Below are 22,920 nucleotides of genomic sequence, written 5' to 3' on the forward strand. Positions count from 1 at the left end.
GAGAGATAGAAATAAATAGAAAAGAGACGGGGAGGAGAGAGAGAGATCAAGCAGAAGATAGTCACCACCCATGGATCCAGCATCATCCTGTTGGTCCTTCTTCAACCTGGACTTCTTGGTGGTCAGGGTCCCAAGGTGGTTAAAAACTTTTTAGTGTCACAGCAGCAGGAACAGTAACACAAGTAATCATACAGCATCCAGTAGCTATCCCAACCCGTAAAATGTAAATCCAATTGCAATCAGAGCGCACATTGCCAGGTCATGTCCAGCCTCTCATCCACCAGCATCCCCAGGTCCTTCTCAGCAGAGCTGGTTGTGATCTGTTCATCCTCCATCCTGTGTTGGTACTGGAGGTTGCCCAGACCCAGGTGGAGCACCTTGCACTTGACCTTGTTAAACTTCATAGGATTTCCATGGGCCCTCCTCTAGGACTTGTCCAGGTCCCTCAGGATGGTGTCCCATCCCTCAGGCATGTCAGCTGCAGCACTCAGCTTGGTGCCATCTGCAAATTTGCTGAGAGTGCACTCGATTAATCTATGAATCTTCTATTTCATCTTCATCTGTGTCATTGATGAAGACATTAAACAGGTCTGGTCCCAGTAGACCCTAGAGGGACACCACTTGTCACTGATGCCCATCTGAATATTGAACAATTGACCCCCACCTCTTCACCCTCTGGATGGAACCATCAAACCAATGCCTTATCCATCAAACAGTCCACCCATCAAATCCATCTCTCTCCAATTTAGAGGGAAGGATGTTGTGAAAAACCATATCAGAGGCCTAAGAGAACTCCAGATAGGTGACATCCATGGCTCTTACCATGTCCACTGATATAGTCACTACACCATAAAAGGCCCCTAGGTTTGTGAGGCAGGATTTGCTCTTGGTGCAGCCAAGTTATGGAGCACTCAGGTTAATTGGATTTGAATATGATTTCTTTTGCTTTAAGGCTGTTGTACTAATATTTAAGAAAATAAGTGTATACAAAAATTCAAATATAGACAAGCAGAATATCATTATTTTTTGCTTTTAATGTTTCCAGTGTAGTATTTTTCTCTGATGCAGGAGGTAGAGCTAAAAGAATCTTCAAATAGTTATTCAGACTGCGCTTTATGAATATCTGCAGCAATTTATGTAAATACATGGTTACAATTTTCAGCCAACAGTTTGTGGTCACTAGATGGTTTGCTGTGGTGTTTGGCATGTTCTTTCGCTGACTGGAGCTCTGTTGCTTTGCTATTGTTTGATCAGGAATTCAGAGAGGATTTGTTCTGGTTTCTGTTTTGGTTGTCATGACTGATAAAAGCAATTTTCACTTCAGAGAATTAAGTTTATAAGTTTCTAGATAATTTTCCATGCATATTTTCTACTGATTGAAAGGGATTCTTTTAGTTGTCGGTTCTCTCTTGTTGGGTAAAATCTGTGCCAAGAGCAACACAGATGAGGAATAAGTACAGTCAAAGTAAATGTAATATGCCTTCCTGATTAGAGAAATATCTTTGACATATTCTTTCGAGTCTACTAGACTTGGGAGTCTAGTAGCCACCTGTGCTGGTTTTGGCTGGGGTAGAGCTAATTTTTCTCTCAGTGGCTTGAACTGTGTTTTGGATTTGTGCTTTGTTATCAACAGGGTTGATAACACAGAGATGTTTTTGTTATTGCTGAGCAGGGCTTACACAGAGCCAAGGCCTTTTCTGCTTTTCATGCAGCCAGGCTGCTGAGGAACTTGGGGTGCATAGGAGACTAGGAGGAGACACAGCCAAGACAGGTGACCCCAACTGACCAAATAGATATTCCAGACCATGTGACATCATGCTCTGTATATAAAGTGGGTGGAAGAAGGAGGAAGAGGGGGGACATTGGGAGTGATGGTGTTTGTCTTCCCAAGTCACTGTTACATGCAATGGGGTCCTGCTTTCCTGGAGATTCTTGAACACCTGCCTGCCCATAGGGAACAGGGAATTAATTCCTTGTTTTGCTTCACTTGTGTGTGCAGCTTTTGCTTTCCCTGTTAAACTGCCTTTATCTCAACCCATGAGTTCTCTGGCTTTTACCTTTCTGATTCTCTCCCGGATCCTGCTTGTGGGGGAGTGAGCAAGTGGCTACATGGTACTTGATTGCTGGCTGGGGTTAAACCATGACACCACCATACTAAAGGTGATGAGTAAGCCCAGGTAAAGGGCTAGCTCACTTTCTATATTTCTATGAGAGTTGCAGCCACATAAGAGCATTAAAGGAAAAAGAAGTTGGAAGTTCAATGTCTACTGGAACTGCCTGGAGGAGAAGTGCTACCTGGGAGCTATTTGGAGAGCTGGGCAGTGGAGAAGGCAACTGGCCATATCTTTGCAGAGGAAAATAATTTGGATAGGACCAAAATGCAGTGACTCACTTCAGCCTCTCTGAGCTGGGGAATCAGCAGGTGGTGGAGGTCCTGGAACAGGCAGGAGCATGAGAGACCGGTTGTAAGTCAGTGATGTTTTTTAGTGTTACATGTGGACTTGGCAGTGTCAGGTTAACAATTAGACTTGATGATCTTAAAGGTTTTTTTCCAACCTAAATGATCCTATGATTCTATGTGCACAGTGGAGCAAATATACTTTCTCTGAGTTTTTAAGAACTATTCTGCACTCCTGGAAAATAAGTAGTTTCATGTAGACTAAGCTACTTAAATGTCTTTAAGGTTATTCTGGAATGGCTGAGGAGGTACAGTGGAGAGTGTGGCAGCACAAAGGGCAATAAGGAGATGTTTTCTGAATTAGAAATTTAGCTAAATTTGTCTGATAATCCCTAATGTTGAAAATTAAACAAATATTTTGTAGATCCTTTTCTATATATTTTAAAATTCTACTGGGTTTCAGCAGGCAGAAAATACTGTAAGGAAAACCTCTCCTGTAGCAGAACTGTTGCATCTGTTAATAACATACTACTCAGAAAGCAGTGCAGAGGCATATAAAGAATTCTTTGTGAGGGGGGATTTGTTAATTTGTAAAAGGAAAGGTGTGGGAGAAACTTGGGGGGATTTGTTAATTTGTAAAAGGAAAGGTGTGGGAGAAACTTGTGTTTCGATTAAAGTCATTGTGAATTTAGGCAATTCAGTGGAGCATACAGAACTCAGTGCTGTAAAGTACTGAACCTCAGGGCTGTAATCCAAAAAAGCATTTAAATATCTGCCTATTGTCATGTTCCTGAATAATCTTATAGCAGGAAATGGATCTTTTTATATTCTTGAAGGTGTATTTCAGTGGGATTTTTTGAAATAGATCCTTAGTACATTGTGGGTTTGAGCCCATGAGAAGCAAGGAGCACCAATAAAGAGCTAAGTACAAAGTAACCAACAAGAAATAACATCTTGATATATGAAGTTGCAGCAAAAAAAATGGGCAGGAAAGAGACTTGAAGACTACTGAGTATTGCTAACAAAAAGCTTTAGTTTCTTAGTCTTAGAGTGAGTTGTTATATTTGAAGAAGCCAAGATTGTAAACTAGATTAGATATTGATGTTAATCATGTTACTGAAAATCAGAGTAACAATACTGAAATCACTGTCTGATTAACTACTCAGTTTTCTAATTGCATGCTGCAAGGCCAGAGTAGTTCCATAATGCCAGCTGACTCTCAATTTAGCATATTCATATAATCATTTGAGGTATGAAATGAAACGCCAGATACAACAATAGAAGGAAGGCATGTAAATTTATTTAAGAAGGTGATCATATTTCTGAAAGAGAAAGAGGAGGGAAATCGCTGCAGCCATGTGTTAAATATTTGGGTTGAATATAATGAAGTAGAAAATTGCTTGTGTTTTTCACTCTGCATAATGTAAGTACAAGCCTGTAGGATTGTTGTCTCTCTTTGGCTCTTGATTATTCATGGGTTTCTCTAGATGGACTATAGAAATAGGACACAGCACCCTGGGATGCTGGCTAAAACAAAAGAAAAGCATTGTTGAATGCTGCTTTTGTTAGACTAATCTTTATTTTCCTCTGTGTATTGCTTTGGCCTCCCCCCCCCCCCCCCCCCCCCCCCATCTCATAAAATATTGCAGTCTTCTTAGGTTCCTTTGAGTCAAAGAACTGCACTGTCAAAAAGACCACTGGAGTGTTCATATTCCTTCTGCATTCTTTGTAATTGTAATTGCATTTCTAATTTGTAATTCTGAACAACAAAATGCTAAGTGAATCAAAAATCTTACAACTCTGTCCCAGTGACTCAAGGTAGAGCTGTCATACCCTGAGTTTTGTTACTGGCAAAGGCTGTTAACTGATGCTGGTGGTGTCTGGATAAACTGTAAGGATAATCTAGTTTTCATAAGATATTTAGATACCTAACCTGTTTGAACACTTTCAGGATTTGTAGCAAACACACAACTGCCACTGAATCCCCACTCTACATTTTCATTGAGATCCTTAAATATCGTTGAAATTTTTCTCTTTGGTCCAATCCAACATCCCTTGAGCTCCGTACATATTTCTGTCATCTTTAGATAGTGTCCTAAATTAAGATTGTGATGTTTGTATGATGTCAGCATAGTATCATTTCACTTCACAGCTGGAGTTTTGAAATAAGGCTTCAAAACTGAAAATGTTTGTACAGATTTAGTGGCTACCACTTAATTTTCACATTCATATTCTGCTTAAGACTTCAAAGCAAAAATGATATATGGAGGGAATAAGAGCCCAGATCTGATTTTCAGGCATGTGAATTGCTGAGCAGTGCCTGCCAAGAGGCTGGTGGGCCTCTCCCCCTGCAATGGCAGAATGCCTCTTTACCCATAACTTCATAACCTCCTTTTCCCTGCCAGCCTGTGTGGTAGGAGGTGTACAGCTGAATTCTGAGCCTGCATCAAGGCAAGTCTGGGGTAACAACTGACAGTAAGAAGGGCGGTGAAATCACTACAGGATAAAAAAACGCCAAAACTGTAAAGACTCTGTAGTGAGAAATCTCTCTGTTATCCTAGGTTTAATACTCCTTTTTCTGCCCAGGGCTTCTGCAGAATTGACATCTGCAGATGCCAATATCAGTAGATTGTTCAGGGAAGGTGAATTAAGAGCTTCCAAAAAAATTAAAATCTAAGCCCTGAAATATTTTTATTCAAGTGGAGAGCTTTCAAATTGTACAGTAGTATTTCCTTTATACAACAAAATCTTATTTATCATAATAAACTTCTTGCAGTGTAATAGCAAGCTAGCTCATTTAAACTTGCGTGCAAGGATTTGCAGTGCAGCTAATCTGTGAGCATTATGCTTGTTTCCTTACCTGGATTCTCAGGCAGGCAGTGAAGTTACTCTTGCTGTAAACATATTTAGAAGTGGGAATTCTGGAAACCAGACCTTCAATTTGTGTACCAGTTGTGTATAGCTTTTTTGCCTACAAGGAAATGACACCAACTTTTGTCAGCTGAGACTATGAATCGCATTTTTCTAATGGTGTCTGATCAGTTTTCTGTGTAAAGCAGTGCTTGCTTAATACTTTTTCTCTCCTGCCTTATATTAGGGCCCCCCCAGCGAACCGTTTCCCCCAAACAAGACCATGAAGAAAGGAAGCACGACAAAGTCTTGGACAAGGGCAGTGAAAGTGGGACTTCCTGTAACGAGTTGTCCACCTCAAGCTGTGACAGCCACTCGGAAGCGAGCACCCCTCAAGAAAATGCCACCAGCACTCAGCCATCCACAGCCCACCAGCCAAATACTCTGACTTTGGATCGTCCATCTAAGAAGGCCCCAGTGCAGTGGATGCCACCACCAGACAAACGCAGGAACAGTGAACTCTTTCAAACTCTCATTAGCAAGTCCAGAGAAACAAATCTTTCCAAAAAGAAGGTGTGTGAGAAGCTGAGTGTTGAGGAAGAAATGAGAAAATGTATTCAAGATTTTAAAAAAATCCACATTCCAGATTACTTTCCAGAGCGCAAACGTCCCTGGCAGTCTGAACTGTTACAGAAATATGGGTTATAGTAATCAACTCTTTCCTGACATATCTCTGGAGCATTTGATGTTTATTACATTGCCGCTAACTTACTGATGTCCTCCTCCTGGCCGACTCTGCCACCAGAGCTATTCCTGCTGCTTATTTCTTTCTGTGAACAGTGGATGTTGGATAGTACATGTTTTTCTTTAAAAAATATATATAAAAAGATAGAAACTTTAAAAATGCAAAAAGTGTCTCATCTAAACCACTTCATAATAGCAAAGAAAATAAGTGCATGGTCAAGAAAGATGGTTTTCAAACCATAGTCAGTTGAGCTTCATTATTGTTTTGGAACTTAACAGATAAAAATCTCAATCATCAGTTAACACCTCATTTTATGTCACCATTAAAAATGACTCAGACTTGCTAAGGACAAAGAGAAACAGGGTTTAAAATTCAACTGAACTGGTTTTGGAACTAATTCCCAACGTTCTCTCAATGTTAATGCAATAAAGCAAATACCTATTTTGCATGAGCACAATGTTACAAATAAATCACACAAGAACAAGAGGTTGTCTGTTGCTTGGAGAATTACTTGTTTGATACCGAGCCTATAAACGTAAAATGTCTAAGGGATTGAATTTACTTTGTTCTGGATCTGTGATTTTTTTGTGTGTACAGTGTTCTGTATGTAAGGATGGTGTAAATATGCCTTATATAGTTTTATTATTGCACCAACAACGTTCATCTATTAGTGCTTGTCAGGATTATTTCTGTGAAATGCAAATTTATGGCAGATTGTGAAAACTGGTTTGATGGTCTGAAAGTTTTTGTTATGTTAGTAGCTAAAAATGGAGAAAAATAAAAGAGACTTTAATGTATTTATTAAAAGAACCATCTGGTAGATTTTCTTGGCTGTTGTTATCTCCTCTCCTTTTTAAATAGAATCAAGCAAGTTTTTACTTTTTGTTCAATATTTTCATAACTACTCTGCTGGAAAACAAAACAAAACAAAACAAAACAAAAACATATTTGAAGAGTGGGAAGAAATATGCAGCGTAGTGCCATTTAATTGGAACTGCCATACAGACTCTAAGAGAAAGAGACTTACACTAAGAAGCAGCAGGGGATGAACTAAAAAATTGAGTGGTTTTACAAAGAGAGCAGAAAGCAGTTCCAATTTGACAAGTTCACAAAAATCAGCTTAGAAATAGAAGATTTAAAATACCACAGCAGAGTGTGCTACATTTACAAATGAAAAGTTTCTGTGAATAGTCAGCTCTGTATGGCAAACCTTTTATCTCAGCCCAGATACGGGAAAATAAATTCCTTTCTCATAACAGGAACACCAAGAAGACAACTGTGGTTCAGAGAGCTATAGCTGAAATGGGTAAGGCCTGCTGGCATTCACAAAAGAGCTGCTGAGTTCTTACAGACTTGAAATTATTGCTGTGAGCACACAAATGCACACGTACACATTTAGAAGGGTTAATCTCCATACATGTTCTGTAGCACTAACTGCACAGTTGTGTCACACGAGATGTTTTACATTTTATGGTAGTTTTAACTGGTTTAGCTAAAGAGGACTTCTTGCATTATAATTTCCAGGGTGATTCCTGATACCTGTATTACTTTTTAGTCCTCTAAAAAGCCACTTTAAAAAACTTGTAATAGTAGCTCAGCAACTTCATTCACCAATTTTTTTCTTAACCTATCTAGAACTGGTTGTTCTCCTATTCAGTTAATCACCTGGCTTCAACATTTTTTCACAACATTTTAATAACCTGAAAGAGTGTTCCCTGGATAAGTCTAGTCTGAAGAGATGCAGACCAGTATGAAATCACTTGGCTTCTCAAGTTTGCCTTTATGTTCCTTGCTTGCTTTTTCCTGGTCCAAAAGATCTGTTCTTTCTTTTGAAAGTTTAATGCTTCTTAGACGAGTTTAGTATTTACTTTCTATCTTTTCTAATCTTTGGCTTCCTAGTCTTTACCTGATGAAATTCCAACTGTTTAACCATTAACCCTCCGGTGGGTACAATTCTAGTTTTACTTAGTCCAAAGTTAGACTAATACCGAGAGCTTTGTTTCCGTCTGGGATTATACATTTTAGATGCAGATAGCATCTTGAGCGTTCCCAGTAAACCTTTCTGTTGAGCTTGGAGGTTTGTTTTGCCTTCCTAGTTATTCTCAGTACTCCAGGAAGTAACTGCCTGAGGTATGCTTAGGTGATTTTTTGACCTGTCTATTGGTTTTAATTTGTCAGTATATAAATATTTTTATGAGCTTTTTTAATCTTTTATTATACTGCCTAAAATTCCTCAAAACATATTGATTCATTCTTGAGGAGACCAGAGTATTGTGATAATGTGTAACATAAGATTTTTGATAACCTTAACCACTTTCCATGTGTTCATGAGGCATGTGAGTGATGTGGCAGATGAATGACATTACTGTTACTTGGTAACCACAGTGGCATCTGAAGACAAAGTGTTTTGGTTTTGGAATTACACTCTCCTTCTTTCAGAGTGAAAAATTCCAGTGTGTTGTAGTCAGAGAGAGAGGGGACCAGCCACAGGTGACGTGAATCCCTCAGTCATATTCTAATTCCATCACACTTTGCTTCCAGTTCACCCAGTTAGAGCTCCAACCCTATCTGTACAGTTATTATCTTACAGTTTTCAGACAGCTAGGGAGAACACAAGCTGAGACATTCAGTGGAACAGGGAAGCTTGTGGGTGTTTAGGTGGCTACGGTTGGTTGGAAGCTCCCAGGTGTTACAAGAGAATTGTATATCAGAAGTCCTTATCTTACTCATAACTAGTCTGAATCTGCCCTCTTACTTTAAAACCATTAACACTTTCCCTTTCACAACAGGTCCTACTAAATGTTTGTTTGCATCTTTCTTATAATCTTATATTTTCTTATTATCGTATCTGTGTCTCTCCAGTTCAGAGGGGAGGATGTTGTGGGGACTGTGTCAAAGGCCTTACGTAAGTACAGACAGATCTGTAGCTTGTCCCTTGTCCACTGATGCAGTCACTCCATCATAGAAGGCCACTGGATTGTTCAGGCAGGACTTTCCCTTGGTGAAGCTGTGCTGCCTGTCTGCCATAGCACAGCTTCTAAGAGGACCTGTTCCATGACCTTCCCAGACACAGAGGTGAGGCTGACAGGTTGGTAGTTCCCAGGGTCCTCCTTCCCTCCTTTTCAAAGATGGGTGCAAATTCCGTTTAATGTAATTAAAGACTAGGTAGGTTTTAGTCATCATTATTATAATAAAACATAAGTGATGATTTCTTTGATAAAATTTATTTTAAAAATTAAATGAGGAAAAAATACAAAGATAATTTAACGTGTAAATTATGTCTATTTCTGGAAGGAAAGCAATTCTTAAAATATGGAATTCTTGCTTTTGCAGATTTTCTTTCTAAATCAACACAATTCCTTACATTATGGTCTTATTGGGAATTCAACATGAAATACATATCCCATTATGTTTTTCCAATGAGTTTAATTCTTAATATTAACATGTTCAGAAATATAGAATGGCATAGTCTAGATTAAAGATTTGAAACTGATAAGAATAAAATCTTCCTTTTTAAGTAATCTCCCAGTTAAGCTAATATTTCATGAGAGTAATTAATTAGAATCCGTTGCCAAAGTAATGTTATTATTGCCCATGTTTATTCACTAGAGAAGTGAATTTTAAGCCCTCATCATAAATGTTACATGCACTAGTTTTTATGGTTCTAACTGAATGTTGGGGAACGGAGTTTTGCCATACAGTGATGTTTACACTTTAAAATGTATTAACAAAGATCAGAATGACATGTTGGAGAAGTCTGTTACTGAAGGATTATTTCATTAACAAAAAATTTTAAGTCTTAGAATAATTGAATTCTAAAATAGAATTTTAGAATTCACTTTGATTTCCTTTGAATGAATAAAAAAATGATAAATTGCATAAAATGAATAATTTTATGGCCTCCTGTAAAAAAAATAGTGCTTATGCAAAATCGTTTGACTTGCTAATGCTGTCTTTGTTCAAGTAATGGTATTTAAAAATACACTTCCTGCTGGAGGTGGAAAACCCAAATTAGTAACAAGAGGGCAATGTTGGGTTCCTTTTACAAGTGACTCATGTCCTGAACCAGGCTCTTTGTAATGCCCAGAAATTATCAAGAAATCTTTAGGTTTTTGCAGGATTGCACCACTTGTGTGGCTCATCATAAAAATAGCATTCACACATTATTTCAGCTTATATATTACAGGCCAGCAAGTAGTTTCTTCTTTTCCAGGATCTGTTATCTAGAAGAGGTTTTCAGCCTGCTTCATAATTTCCGCTCTGCCCCTCTCTTTTTCATTATTATTATGGACATCCATACAGTAACTTTTATTTAAGAGCTTATCCTTTCCTTTTCTGAGGACATATATTTAAATTCAGAAGAGAATAAACTACACTGGAAAGCAATGGGAGAAGCTGGACACACTGTCAGTGTTACTGGTTTGAATAACTTCAGCACTGCTGGCACGAAGACGCCATAAAGCACAAGCTGGAAGGCAAAGTCATTGCCCTACAGCTTGTGCTCTGTTTCAGACTGTCAGGTGTTACATCCCTTTAGCAAAGACTAGTCCTCCAGTGAAACAAGCCACAAAGACATTATTTGCTGATAAATGAACCACTGATGCTGTCAGCACCCTGTTGGCCACCTACAGCTGCTGTGTGTTGGAACTGCAGCTAAATCAACACCCCAGTTCAGAGATGATGGTGCTGGGCTGCACGAGGCTGATTCAGGTAAGAGCTGTGAGAGCTCCTCCTCACACCCTACACCCTTTTTTGGGGATACACAAGTTGTTGCAGGCTGCTGCAGTGGGTACTTGCCTTCATACCAGAACACCTCGCATCACTATCTGAACTGGGGTTCTTGTTTTATTCTGCTGGATCATTACTGTTTGCACAGAAAACAGCCCTTCAGTGGGACCAAATCCCAGCATTCTTATGTGTAGAACCATAGCAGAAGATGGCAATCTCTCCTGCTTTAACACACTCTTCCTTCTTTGAAATGGGGCTTGTGACAGCATGAAATGGGGTGCTGAGGAAACAGAGTAAAAATGGTGCCCAGAAGAGAAACTCAGCAGCGACTGTGTTCCCATCTGTTTGGAGCCTGGCACCCTGGCAATCCTCAGCTGCAGGTATTAAATTGTGTAAGGGACATTGGGGAAAAGCACAAATGGGCTCAATACAGTTAGTGATGAATATAACAGAAGTATTTGAGAATTTTCTCCTCCCCTAAGGATTCTTCCTCTTCTTACTGGGCCATCTCTTCTCCTCAGATAATAAGGAAAAGGAATTGTGAAAAACAATAACAGACCAGATGGATATAGTGGGAATATCCATGTCTCTATGTCGTATTGCCTTTTAAAATTTCTCTGTTTTTTCACAATGTTAATGTTGTTTTATGTTCCTTCATATACTTTATATTTCCTTTATAAAAAGGAAATGTAGAAATAGCTTGATGGAATTAGTTCTAAGACCCTAGTTCATATAATCCTTCATAGACATATTAGATGAAGTTCTATCACTGAGCATGTTAAGTATTTCAATTACAGTGCAGGGTAATTTTTAGCAAGCAGTCACCCCAGAACAGATGAGTACCAGGAACAAGAAGTTAATTAAATTTACGTAAAAGGAATGGAAATCATAAATAGGCAATAAATAATCTTTACAGATTCCAAAGCAACATTTAATTCTGAAATACTATCACTTTTCCTGTTATCTGCTTAACATGCATGCAATTCATTAATTTAATACCAATCAATTGATAATGTGCTCCAAACTTGGATTCCTCTGGATACATTGCTGAAAAATTATTTTCTTCATAAATATATACTGTACATAGTAAGTGTAAAGTTTTGACTGCAGGCAACACCTAATAGAATATTTTTCATCCCTACTGGATTGCTAGTTTGGCCTAGGAGGAATAGTGAAAACTATCAATCAGTGACCCTTAAAAACTTTTTTCCCTGTTTCTCTTCCTATTTAGGTGAATTGTGTGTTTCATATGGTGTCATTTTTCGGTTGAAGGTAGCCTTTGATTCAATGCAGCACAAAATAGTCACTGGAACTGTGGCCCTGAATTGTTCTGATTTATACCTACCCCTGATTTAAATTACATTAGTAAGCTTCTGACATGAGCAGTTTAGGTGACTGCTGAGTGATTGAACACCTGCCATACAGTCAAGAAATGAGCTTAAACAAGACAGGGATAAAAGTAGTCCTCCATGCCACTGTGGGTTCGGAGGCATCCCAAAGGATTGAAAGCCCCAGCCCCTCCAGGACATCATGTGATGCTTCCATCTCTGGACAGGGAGGGACGAGGAGCCCTTGTGTATCCTTTGCCAAGGGCAAGCTTGCTTTCACCATCTTGCAGAACTAAGACCAGTCTTCGGGAAAAAAGTTGCTCTTTCACAGGTTTTATGATGCCAGTCCTGAATGTCCTCATTGAAAAATTAAAGAGCACCTTCTTGGTCTCTGATGAAAAAGTAGGCTTGACTTCTATTTTCGTTACTGCAGTCACTAAATTTATGTGAACAATTACCTGAAGCTTCCCTGGCAATTTAAGGACTGTCATTTCAAATACATCTCATGACTCTTCTTGAACTTCTTCCAGCTGTTGAATGGTGTTTTGGGAAAGAAGATGCACATATTCTAGTTTTGGTCAGTAACAGAAGGACAGAGATATGAAAAAAAGATTTCCTTCCTGCACTGTGATGGGATATTTCCATTTGTAGAATTAATTATTAATTGTTTTTATATTGCAAATTATGTCAATTTTTTCTTTTTTTTTTCCCCCCCCAATACTTTTTCCTGTGAATATATAGCCCAGATTTTCAATTATTTCTAACCAGGCCGCTTTCTTCAAATGTTCGTAAAATATTTTACTTTTCTCTATATTTCTAATTACTTTTGAATCTACCTTTGTTTCGTTGGGGTTTTTTTTAAATTGAATTTCTTGAACATTCCACTTACTTTAACTTTGAGAAGATGCCAAACAAAATATACAAAAGAGACCTTCACAAGCACACAGAGGTTCCAAATTCCCTGTGGCATTTACTGAGACTTGGGCATGTAACTCTTTTTTTCTTTACTGTTTCTGGAAAATTCATGTTATCTCTGCAGTGATCCCTATGCCCTTCCCCTCATCTCAGTAAGACCTATCATCACGTTTAACAACAGATTCCTACTTCCACTCCAAATCAATTTGAATTAATTTTACAAGTAAGGTTTCTTGACATTGAAATCAGGAATTATTATGCTGTCCCATTCCTTTCATCCACTAATTCTGTAGTGCGTTTGAAAGGAATAATCAATCAAGTTTGTCTGACAAGAGCTGTTTTTTAGTACTTGTCGTGAGTCTGTCTTATTCCCACACAGTGGTAAACAGCAATTGTCTGAGCCAATCTGTGATAGGCATCTCAGCAGGAGGCAAGTAATGACGCTGCTCTGTCGGATACAGAAATGAGAAGAACTATTACACATACAAGCTTTCAATAAATTAGCTCTGCATCAGTGTTTCTGAAAAGCTGCAGAAGTTTTCCAAAGTCTTCTGTGTCCTGCTGTAAGTCTTCACACACAGTGAAACTGTCATGGGGGAGAGGGAAAATAAGAAAGAACAGGACAAAAAAAGTTCTCCATGGCTTTGATGAAAGTGATTTGAGTGGTTTCCTCCCATCTTCAAGTGCCTGGGGAGCAGTGCAATCTTTATGTGCTTTAAAGGCATCATCCCCACATGACTACCTTGATGATCTGCCGATGGACATCCTGTGGACTGAGGCTCCCAGATCACTGAATAGTTCCCAGCTGGTGCTCAGGAGCTGACATCCTGCTTGCATTCATAGCAGGCATCAAGGGCCTCATCTCCTGAATGCTCCACCATGTCAATGCCCCACCTTAGAAAGCATAGATGTAAGTTCCTAGATTATGCCTTAACAATGGTGCAAGTGCAATATATTATTTCCACAAATATGTTTTTTGGGTATGTGCTACATCCCATCATGGTCTTGACTGCAGAAAATTTCAGCAAAATTGCAATATTATGCAGGACCAGTGTCCAGAATTATCAGATCTTTTATTTACTGTAACCATTAAATGGTGAAAGGATTCTTTTCAGCTGGTAAGATACAAGGGTCTTGAGCTGTCACATGCTTACACGATTATCTGGTTGATGCTTTCTCACAGGTTTGAAGATGTGTCATTTTCTTCAGGTTCCCCCATCACCCACAGATATTCAATGACTATTTATGCAGTAGGTGTGTGCTGATTTACTTAATATCCCAGAATGCCTGTCATGCTTCACTTCTATATTTATTTTGCATGAGCTGCATGTTTAATGCTGTACAGTTAAGCATAAAGACTTGTCTCCTGCCCCAAGAAAATTGAAAATGGCAAAACAAGAACTGAGACCATTGAAATGAATGTAACTTAAATGCAAAGAGATTGTAATTCCTGTTAGTATTCCTTAAAATGGTTCTTTTTAAATTTTATTAGAGTGTGGGGTATAATCACAATCTCTTCATATTCTTTTGTTTTTACATCAATGAAACCCCCTGTGAATTAAATCAAGTCATGTCTAGAGCATGCTTCTTCTTCACAAATCCTCCTAGTTACCCATCTTCCTTTTTGACACCTTCATATTTGTAAGACTTATCAAACTACTAGGCTCTATTGCTTGCTCATCAACTGTGTGATCAACTAACTTAGAAATCATATCATGAGAATGCAAAATAGAAAAAAAATGTCCTCATGTATGACTTATTCCCCTACTGAAGATTCTGGTTGGTGGGTGATAGCTGAGAAGCTTTATCACGTGCCACTAAGCAGGAAAGCTCCTGAATGGCTGAGGGTGTTTCCGCATAGGCCTTGGCCCTGTGGCCTAATGTTTAAGTAAGACCCTCTGCTTTGTCAAATGTCTGTTCATATGAATGGGGTTCTTGTCCATGGGTATCCAGTTACAGGATTAATGCCTTAAAACTGACTCCTTACATTTACCATCTGTTCAAGTGCTAGCAGTGCAGAGCAATATTCTGATGCAGCTGGTAGCCAGTGAATCTTACCTCATGGAAGAAGGGTAGATGGAAGAGCACCATGTTCCTCAGAAAGACTGGTTAAACAATTTTAAAAAGGAGCACAAAAGCTCAGCTACCTGTAATAATGGAGATCCAGACCTTTCCAGAGGTTCAAGGCAGAGTCTCTCTATCTCAATACCACATAGCTGAGTTTTCCAAGTCCATCCACCAGGCAGAAGTACTGGGGTGGGTGTCTGGAGGTGCACTTTTCTGCTCTTTGCAGCAGATGTTCCACCCAAAATTTCTCAAAGGAAAACCTGAAAAGGGGCTGCCCAGACTCTGTAGAAGGCATTTGTCTGAAACAATTTGTTGACCCATCACTGCCCTGAATTGTTTCAACACTTAACATTGCAAGTCCACTTAACATTACCCAAGGGCAATGCTGCACGGTAGAAAAGGTGCATTCTCCTCTTTGGAGAATAACCCTATCTGTACCTTCTGTGCTGTGCTGTTCAGTATGCAATTCAGGTGGGAAAACAAGCTAGGTTTTTTGAAAGTTTTTTGAAAGAAAGAACCATTTCTGGCAGTAGGGATATTTTCTGTCAGTGGCAAAGTGTATTTTCTCTAAGCCATCACAGCAAATTCCTATTTTCTTTCTCCTTTGCCAGGCTCTAACTCCTGCAATGCACAGCATTGCTAAAGGCATTGCTCCCACCTGGGATTCTCAGTGTATTGGCCACTACTGGAGGAGAGAGAGCACTACTGCTGCTCTCCCCATCATAGGAGAAAGTACTTACAGCCTTTACCTCCTCTCAGTCTCCAATGTCTTACAAGGCTGAATGAAGCCAACTGCATAGTCTGCAGATTCAGCACAGAATTTGGGTTATTTGTTTACTGGTTTGTGGTTTTTTTCCCTCTGTAAGCTTTCTTCTAGAGACACCAGCTGCAAATCTGGGCTAGAAGCCAACTTTGTCTCTCCTCGAATAAAAATAAGACAGAGCTAGTGGTAAGTGTGGAGAGGGAAGCGGAAGATCACACAGGAACTTATGTCAACCATGCGGTGAACCCCTGAGATGCAGCAAGCTGCGAGGTGCTGCCCCAGAGGAGGAGCCTGAAACAACATCCATGCAGTCACATGCATCTGCAGATGTGCTAGCCCTTGCCAAGCAGAGCCCAGGTGGTGATGGCAGTAAACTGATCTTGGCTTTTCCTGAACTTGCAGGGAACAGAGCTGCAGGACGAGAGGGCTTACAGCCCCTACCCCAGCTGGGTCTGGGCTCTCCCTGCCTGCCACAGTGCCTGCATGACACAGTGGCTGAGGAGGATCCTGGAGGGAGCAGAAACAGGCACAATGTGCTCAGACACCATGATTTTTCTAGGCTGAGGTGGCGATCATCAGTATATTCACCATGGAGAAGCCGGAAGCACCTCTGAGCCATTTGTGAGAGGTTATGAAAAGGAGCTTGAGACTGGAGTCAAGGCCATGAAAATAAGCAGTGACTGCTCAGTAAGGCAATGATAAGAGTGGAATGGGAAACAGTGATTTCTTCTCTTACATGCTGTGGAGGATAGAAATATGCCTTCCAAGTGAAATAATACTGAATAGTAGGGAAAGGAAGAGAGGCATTTCTGAGTTCTGCCAGCCTTGTCTGGTCCAGAAAACTTCCTCCCTTATTAATCCACCCTTTCACAGAACTGATAGCTGCTTCCCAGCACAGACCTTGCCTTTCCCCTCCTTTCCCAGATGCTCATGATGCTTTCTTCACCAGCTGCCTTTTGGCCAATTGCATTGTAATTGGACACAGATTCATGATGGGGAATGGCTGCTCAGCTCTAGCATCACTAACTGAGCCATCCCTGGCAGCAAGATAGCTCTGTCACTCACCTAATTAAAAAGAAAAATAGAAAAATTAGGCTTTCAGGGAAATCCAGAGCAGCAAAATAGTTCCAGGACATGACAGATGTGACTTTCCAGATGTTCTGCTGGATGAGCTGAGGACTGTTCCTGTCTACAGGACCTGGGATGTAGCTTTGGTGTGTACTTAGGTTGCAACATTTGGGTAGGTAGGTGATGATGGATGGACCTGAAGGTTTAGGCAGCAGGTGAGTTACAGTTTAACAGAAGTTTAGGATGCCTGGATTGTAAGCAAAGCTGACAGTCTGCCCCTTTATAAATCCCCCTCCATGGGCTGATGTCCTGGCCTATGTCCATCTTCATCCCCAGGGAGGTGCTCACTCCTCAGGGCTGGGGCCCTGTGCCCTGGTTGCTCTGCTCTCTGGCTGGGATTCTGGGACAAGTCCTGGCTGCCCATTCCTGCACTGCTGTTCCCCAGGGAGCCACCATGGTTCCTGACAGTGGATATGCACAGAGCAGCTGTTCAACTAGATATATTCTTAGGAAGGAAAATAAGATTGGAATACTAAGACAGTAAAAAATTATAAAGGAGTATTCACAAAAATGCAGGGAGCAGCAATGATGTCTCTCATTACAGTTGTGGCTGATTTAAAGTAATCCCTTTCCTGTAAGTTTTCTATATTTTCCAGGTGAAGGAACAGAAACTGTGCAAATGCCTGCCTTGGACAGTTCTGCTTTCTGCTCATTTCTACTTCCTTGCATTTGAAACAGCTCATAATAATTTCATTTGGGACAAAAAGGTTAAACTAATACAGGACAGCAATGAAGCTCTAACTCTGGGTATTGGAAGCAATCACCCACAAAATATAGCCCTTCTTCAAGAATACAATTGTCCAGAGGATGATGAAATGTCAGCATGCTTCTGGAAATACCTGTTTGTCAGAGAAGCAAAAAAAAACCCCACTTCTCTGCCCCCTCCCCTTCAATTTGTGTAACTGCTAAGACTGACTTTTAAAAGCAATGGAGCTGGTAGAAGAAAAAATACAGGCCTTAAAAAGTCTTATCAACAGGGAGAGCATTAGGCATGTCCCTAGGGTTATGGAGAGAAAACTTATTCTTATTGTAATAAATGAACAGTTTAGCAAACAAAAAATAGTGTATATGTATATGTGACGAGTTCTAAATCCTAGAACTAGCATTTGTCTTTCATTGCCCATTTGCTTTTCTAGTGACAAAATCTTAGATCTTTGCTCATTTAGACACTGCCAGAACAGCTGTCCATTCTATCAGTAGAGACAGGTTTTTAAAACTGGAGACAAAGCATCTTACACACCTATTAGGCATCTTTTACTGTCATTCCTTCTGAAGAGCTTTAGTGCAAATGAGAATCTGGCACCTTTCTCTTCATAAACACTGACATTTATTAGCAGGTTAAGATAGGAGAAGAGGAGTCCTTTTGATGAGTAGCATAGAAGATAATTAATTAGAGTTGTAATTCAGCAGAAAAGTGTTAAATTTAAACTTCAGAAGAATTATAAAACTTAATGAATTGACCTGGAATGTGCTGAAATTTCTAGCAACTTCCTAATTGCTCTAAATTAAATGACCTAAAATCATGATCAGACATTAAAAAACTTGAATTTGTTGACCTGACCTGTGAGCAGGCAGTAAATAACAAACTGTGGAAGGATTGATAATAGATGTGTATTCTGAGTGAAAGAATATGCCTATATGTGGAAAATATAAATAACTTATTTAATAATTCCTAGCTAATGAAGATTAACGTTTTAAATCTATTTCCATTCATTTGTAGGAAGACCCAGAGGCTTCAACAGGGGATCATCAAATAACATTTTGAATGAAGGAGTTCCCAATATAAGCTTATAAATCAGGAGATGCCAAATGGGCAGCTTTCTTTCTGCTGCTCTACTTTCCTGCCTCACTTAACTCCTGTCTCCTTTGTGCTGCGTGTGCTGGCCTAGCAAGCAGTCAGTCAGCTGTCACAGGTTTTTAAAGACATGGACTGATGGACATGCTCCATGTAGAGTGTTTCTGATCCTCAGATTTTAATACATTTTCTAGATATTCAGCAGAGTTCCCTAACCTTACACCACATCTATAAAAGCAGGGACATTCAGCATAATGGACTATGAAGCTGATATAGCTGAACTTGAGAGCACACACAGAAGTCTTATGCAAGGTTCTTAAAACCAAAGAAATTCCCTAAATTAAAAAAAGCTTATTAAAACAGAACCACAAAAAGAAAGAAAAAGATGTTCTGCAGCTCAGCTTTGAGCCCAACTTCACTCCCCATTTACAGCTATAAACTCTGACAGATACCACCGGGCAGCAGAAGGGAATTTGGAACAGAGTGTTAAGTGCTGTGGAAGGCTTAACCATTCCATATGTTTGCTCATTTTAACAATTCCTCACCCACATATGGCTAAAGCGCAATATTCAGGCTTTACAGGAGGCAAAAAGAGCTGCATCCACAGCATCCCTGTAGCTGCCATTCACACTGGATATAATGCAAGATGTTGATTTAAACACCGTCCCCAATACCCACACAAGGTGTCCTGTAGCCAGTCATGAACTATTCTGGGAAGGTTCTCAACCTTTTCTACCTGAAACTTTAGAAGATACGCTGAAATAATTTTCATTAGTGTCTAAAACATCGTGTTTCCTCACACTGATTGAAAGTAAGTGGGCTGCTCCCAAAATGCCAGCATTTTTCTTTTTCATTGCCATTCTCACTCTGCTGAAATCATGACATGTTCACCACAGCAGTGAGTGCTGCCAAATGGCATAAGATCACGGACACTACAGGAATAAAACTGTACACAAATCTAAGGGATTGAAAAAGATGCTCAGAGGCTCAAGTGGCTTTATTCAATAAAAGCTAAAGCAAACAGATCCTGCAATACTGCTTGGTAGGGACCTGGGCATCCTAGGGCAGAAATGCTGCAGACACTCTGAGTCAGTGCTGAAGTTCTGGGCAAGTATCAGTATTTGTCAGAATCAGAAAGTCATCTGCCTAATTAAGAATTGATTCTAAACTTTTACTTCCCCTTCATTATTATGCACTGCCAGAGCATACTACAAACATTAGCATCCCGTTATTGGTTCCTAATGTGGTGCCATTACTTGTCCCAGCTGAAATTACCACTGAAATGGCTGTTGGCTTCCCATAACCTACCCCAATGTGAGATTCCACAAGGGAGACACAGTTTATGTGAGGTACCACTAAAAATGTCCCGTAATATGCATAAAAGACCAAATTGCGCATAAAAGATTGAACACCATCTGAATTCAGAGCCTTTGCGCTCTCTGCAACAGATGTTTTCTTTCATGCTGCCCAGAAAGGATATGTCATGGGGATTGTTTTAACACAAATATATATAATTTTCTCTATAAACATTTGTTGGTGCCACGTGTGGTCTCTACTTCCACACTGACTTCTCTTTAGTTTAGTCTGGGATCTGAATACATGGAAAAATACAGGTCTCACCCTTTAGAATGCAAAGACATGTAGATATCGTCTGTGGAGCTGCTTCCAACTCTCCTGTCACATGCTATTGATCAGTGTGATCTCAGTTACCTGTATGCAATTAAATTCAGTACCTGTTGCCTGCAGTGTCTTCTCAGTCTGACACCAACATATTGGAGTTCCCTCCTGTCCAGTGGTCACATCAGTCCTTACAACAGATATGCTCTGCTAAATAAACACCACACACACTCAATTTCCCATCCAGCTCCTCTAAGGCTATCATTATTTATTTGGAACTTGGCCTTTTTTTGAAGTGTTTTAATTATAATTTTCTGTTCCTATTTTTCTCTCTTTGCAGTTGTCATCATGCTTTAACTAAACTTTGATTGAATAATCCTAAAATATATCCTGAGGAGTAAGCTGCATTTTAAAGCAAAAGATAACATATCACTCTAACAGGGACATGCAATTCAGACTAACACTTCTTTTCACATACTATTTATTTATTCATATGTAGAATATAGGCAAGCAGCCAATCTATCAGGGGAAAATCTCAATTTATTTTTTCTTTTATCCCTCTCCCTCAGTGATCTGCATCTCACAGTCAATAACTCTTTTACTCCTGCCTCATATGGCCTGTCAGCTTTCTTTCCTATGATTTTTAATGAAAAGGCTGACTTCTTTTTTAAATCCATGCATGATTTTTCATATTTGTTGATGCAAAAACCTACAGCATTTTTTATTTTGCTTTTCAGAAAACTACTTCCCTCTCATGAAAAATCCACTTCTTTGCCATTCGTCATATTAAAAAACTTGCATACTTCGTAGCATTAAGTAATACCTTTTCCATTAACAGCAGTAACCTGCAGGCAGAAGTTCTCTGCTTTTTGTTGCTCATTCCTATATGAGGAAAGATTGAAAATTATGCTACCAAAAAGCTCTGATAATGATTGGGGATCCTTCCACTAATACCCTGATGATAAAGTTCTAACCTTGGACTAAAAGTTAGGCTGTGGACACACAAATGAAGGAGTATAAAGAGCCTACCAATGCAAATTGTGTTCTCCCTTTCTTAAAGGAGTATTAAGAATTTCCTATGAGTGCATTCTGACACACTGACATTAGCAAGTACTTTAACAATTACTCTTCTTGAGTTTTAATTACCATGGAGACTCTAGCAGATAGACATATCTAAGATATTTGTGTGGAAGTTATTGGTTTTGCCTTCTTTAGCAATAATATCTGAATTTGGTGATGGTCTTACTTGCCAGTTTTAACATTATCAAAATTACATGTCCTTATTTCTTTGGCAGATTTCTAATAATGTGATATGAAAAATTGCTATGAAGTAAAGATTTTTTGTTATTGCTTTCAGGAAGTGCTGGGGAAAGGAAGATGCCTATTTCCACAAAGTATTTAAAAGGTTTTAATTTTTTCATACATAGGGCAAGTGGGCTCTCTGACTGGAATAGTGATTTGTGTTTCAGTGAACAATCAGCTAGCTTGTGCCATAGTAAAATCAGAAGAAAATAAATGGAATATGAATGTAGCAGAATCACAAGCCATTTACCGTAGCAAAATCATGTCATTGTTTTACAGGAACTTTGATCTCAAATCATATTAAGTTAGAATTAAATTATATTTCTTATGAGCTTGAACAGATTTATGTTAGAAATTACTTAACTTTCAAAGGGTCTCTGGAAGAAAGAAAAATGGTTGAGGAAATATATTTCTTTTTTCTTGCTTTGTGATTAACAGTTATTAATAACATAGAATCAATCTGATTAATGAGGCATTGTCTTTGCAAATTTGTTTTTTGTCCTATAAGGAAAAGACTGAGGAAGAAAGGTTATTAAGACAGCACAAGCTTCAATAATGAAACTAAGCAAACTCTATATAACTTCTGATACAACAAATGAACAAGAGGCATAACAACTCTTTGTAAAGACAATTTACGAAAAAAAAGGCTGTAGACTAAAATTTCAAACTAAGACCTTTAGGAATGAAGTCTCACCTTAAGGTATCATATGTGACTCAGAGATCCCAAGATTAATGATCTGTACCTTTCAAATTACAAGTTTAGCCAAATGGTTTCTAAGTTAAATTTTTTTTGCAGCCGATTGAAATTAGTGGGGAAAAGCACAGTAACCTTAGTACGTTTTATATCAGATCTTTGCCTTCTAATAAGACTTGGCTGATTTAGATAACAAGTACTGGTGAAACAACAATAGCTTTAGATGGGAACAACCTATCTTCTACTTTGAAAATAACTTGCAACACAAAGCTAGCTGAGCTTCTCTCTTTATTAATTCGTACTAAGGCCAATAGAAACTAGCATCCTGATTTGATACAACAGTATTTGAGCTCTCATTTTCTCTGCAGGACTCAGAATACTCTGAAATCAAAATAAAGGAATCATTAGTACAGAGGATCTGCATGGTACTGGTAGCTCCAATTAGCTGGGAAATTAGCTGGGTCTTCACAGCTAAGACTGTGACCAGGGCCCCGTTAACTCATCCGATTTCCATTTACTTAAGGTTTGAAAAGTCAGTTACTGAAGCTGGGCATCTTCAAGAATGGAGTCTGTTTTCAGCTTTTTGAAAT

The 22,920-nt window shown here is 39.2% G+C and overlaps 1 protein-coding gene across 1 annotated transcript in view; it reads left to right on the forward strand.

The window, feature by feature from the left end:
• The window catches only part of KCTD8 (potassium channel tetramerization domain containing 8), a 92,920-nt gene extending 86,160 nt beyond the window's left edge, over positions 1–6,760 (forward strand). Inside the window, exon 2 of the mRNA XM_082281292.1 lies at positions 5,496–6,760. Within this exon, the coding sequence (XP_082137418.1) occupies positions 5,496–5,956 (461 nt within the window). The 3' untranslated portion in view covers positions 5,957–6,760. The remainder of the gene's footprint in view (positions 1–5,495) is intronic.
• The last annotated feature ends 16,160 nt before the right edge of the window (positions 6,761–22,920 follow it).

Source organism: Coloeus monedula (genome assembly GCF_965178545.1).
Source record: "Coloeus monedula genome assembly, chromosome: 5".
Taxonomy (NCBI): Eukaryota; Metazoa; Chordata; class Aves; order Passeriformes; family Corvidae; genus Coloeus; species Coloeus monedula.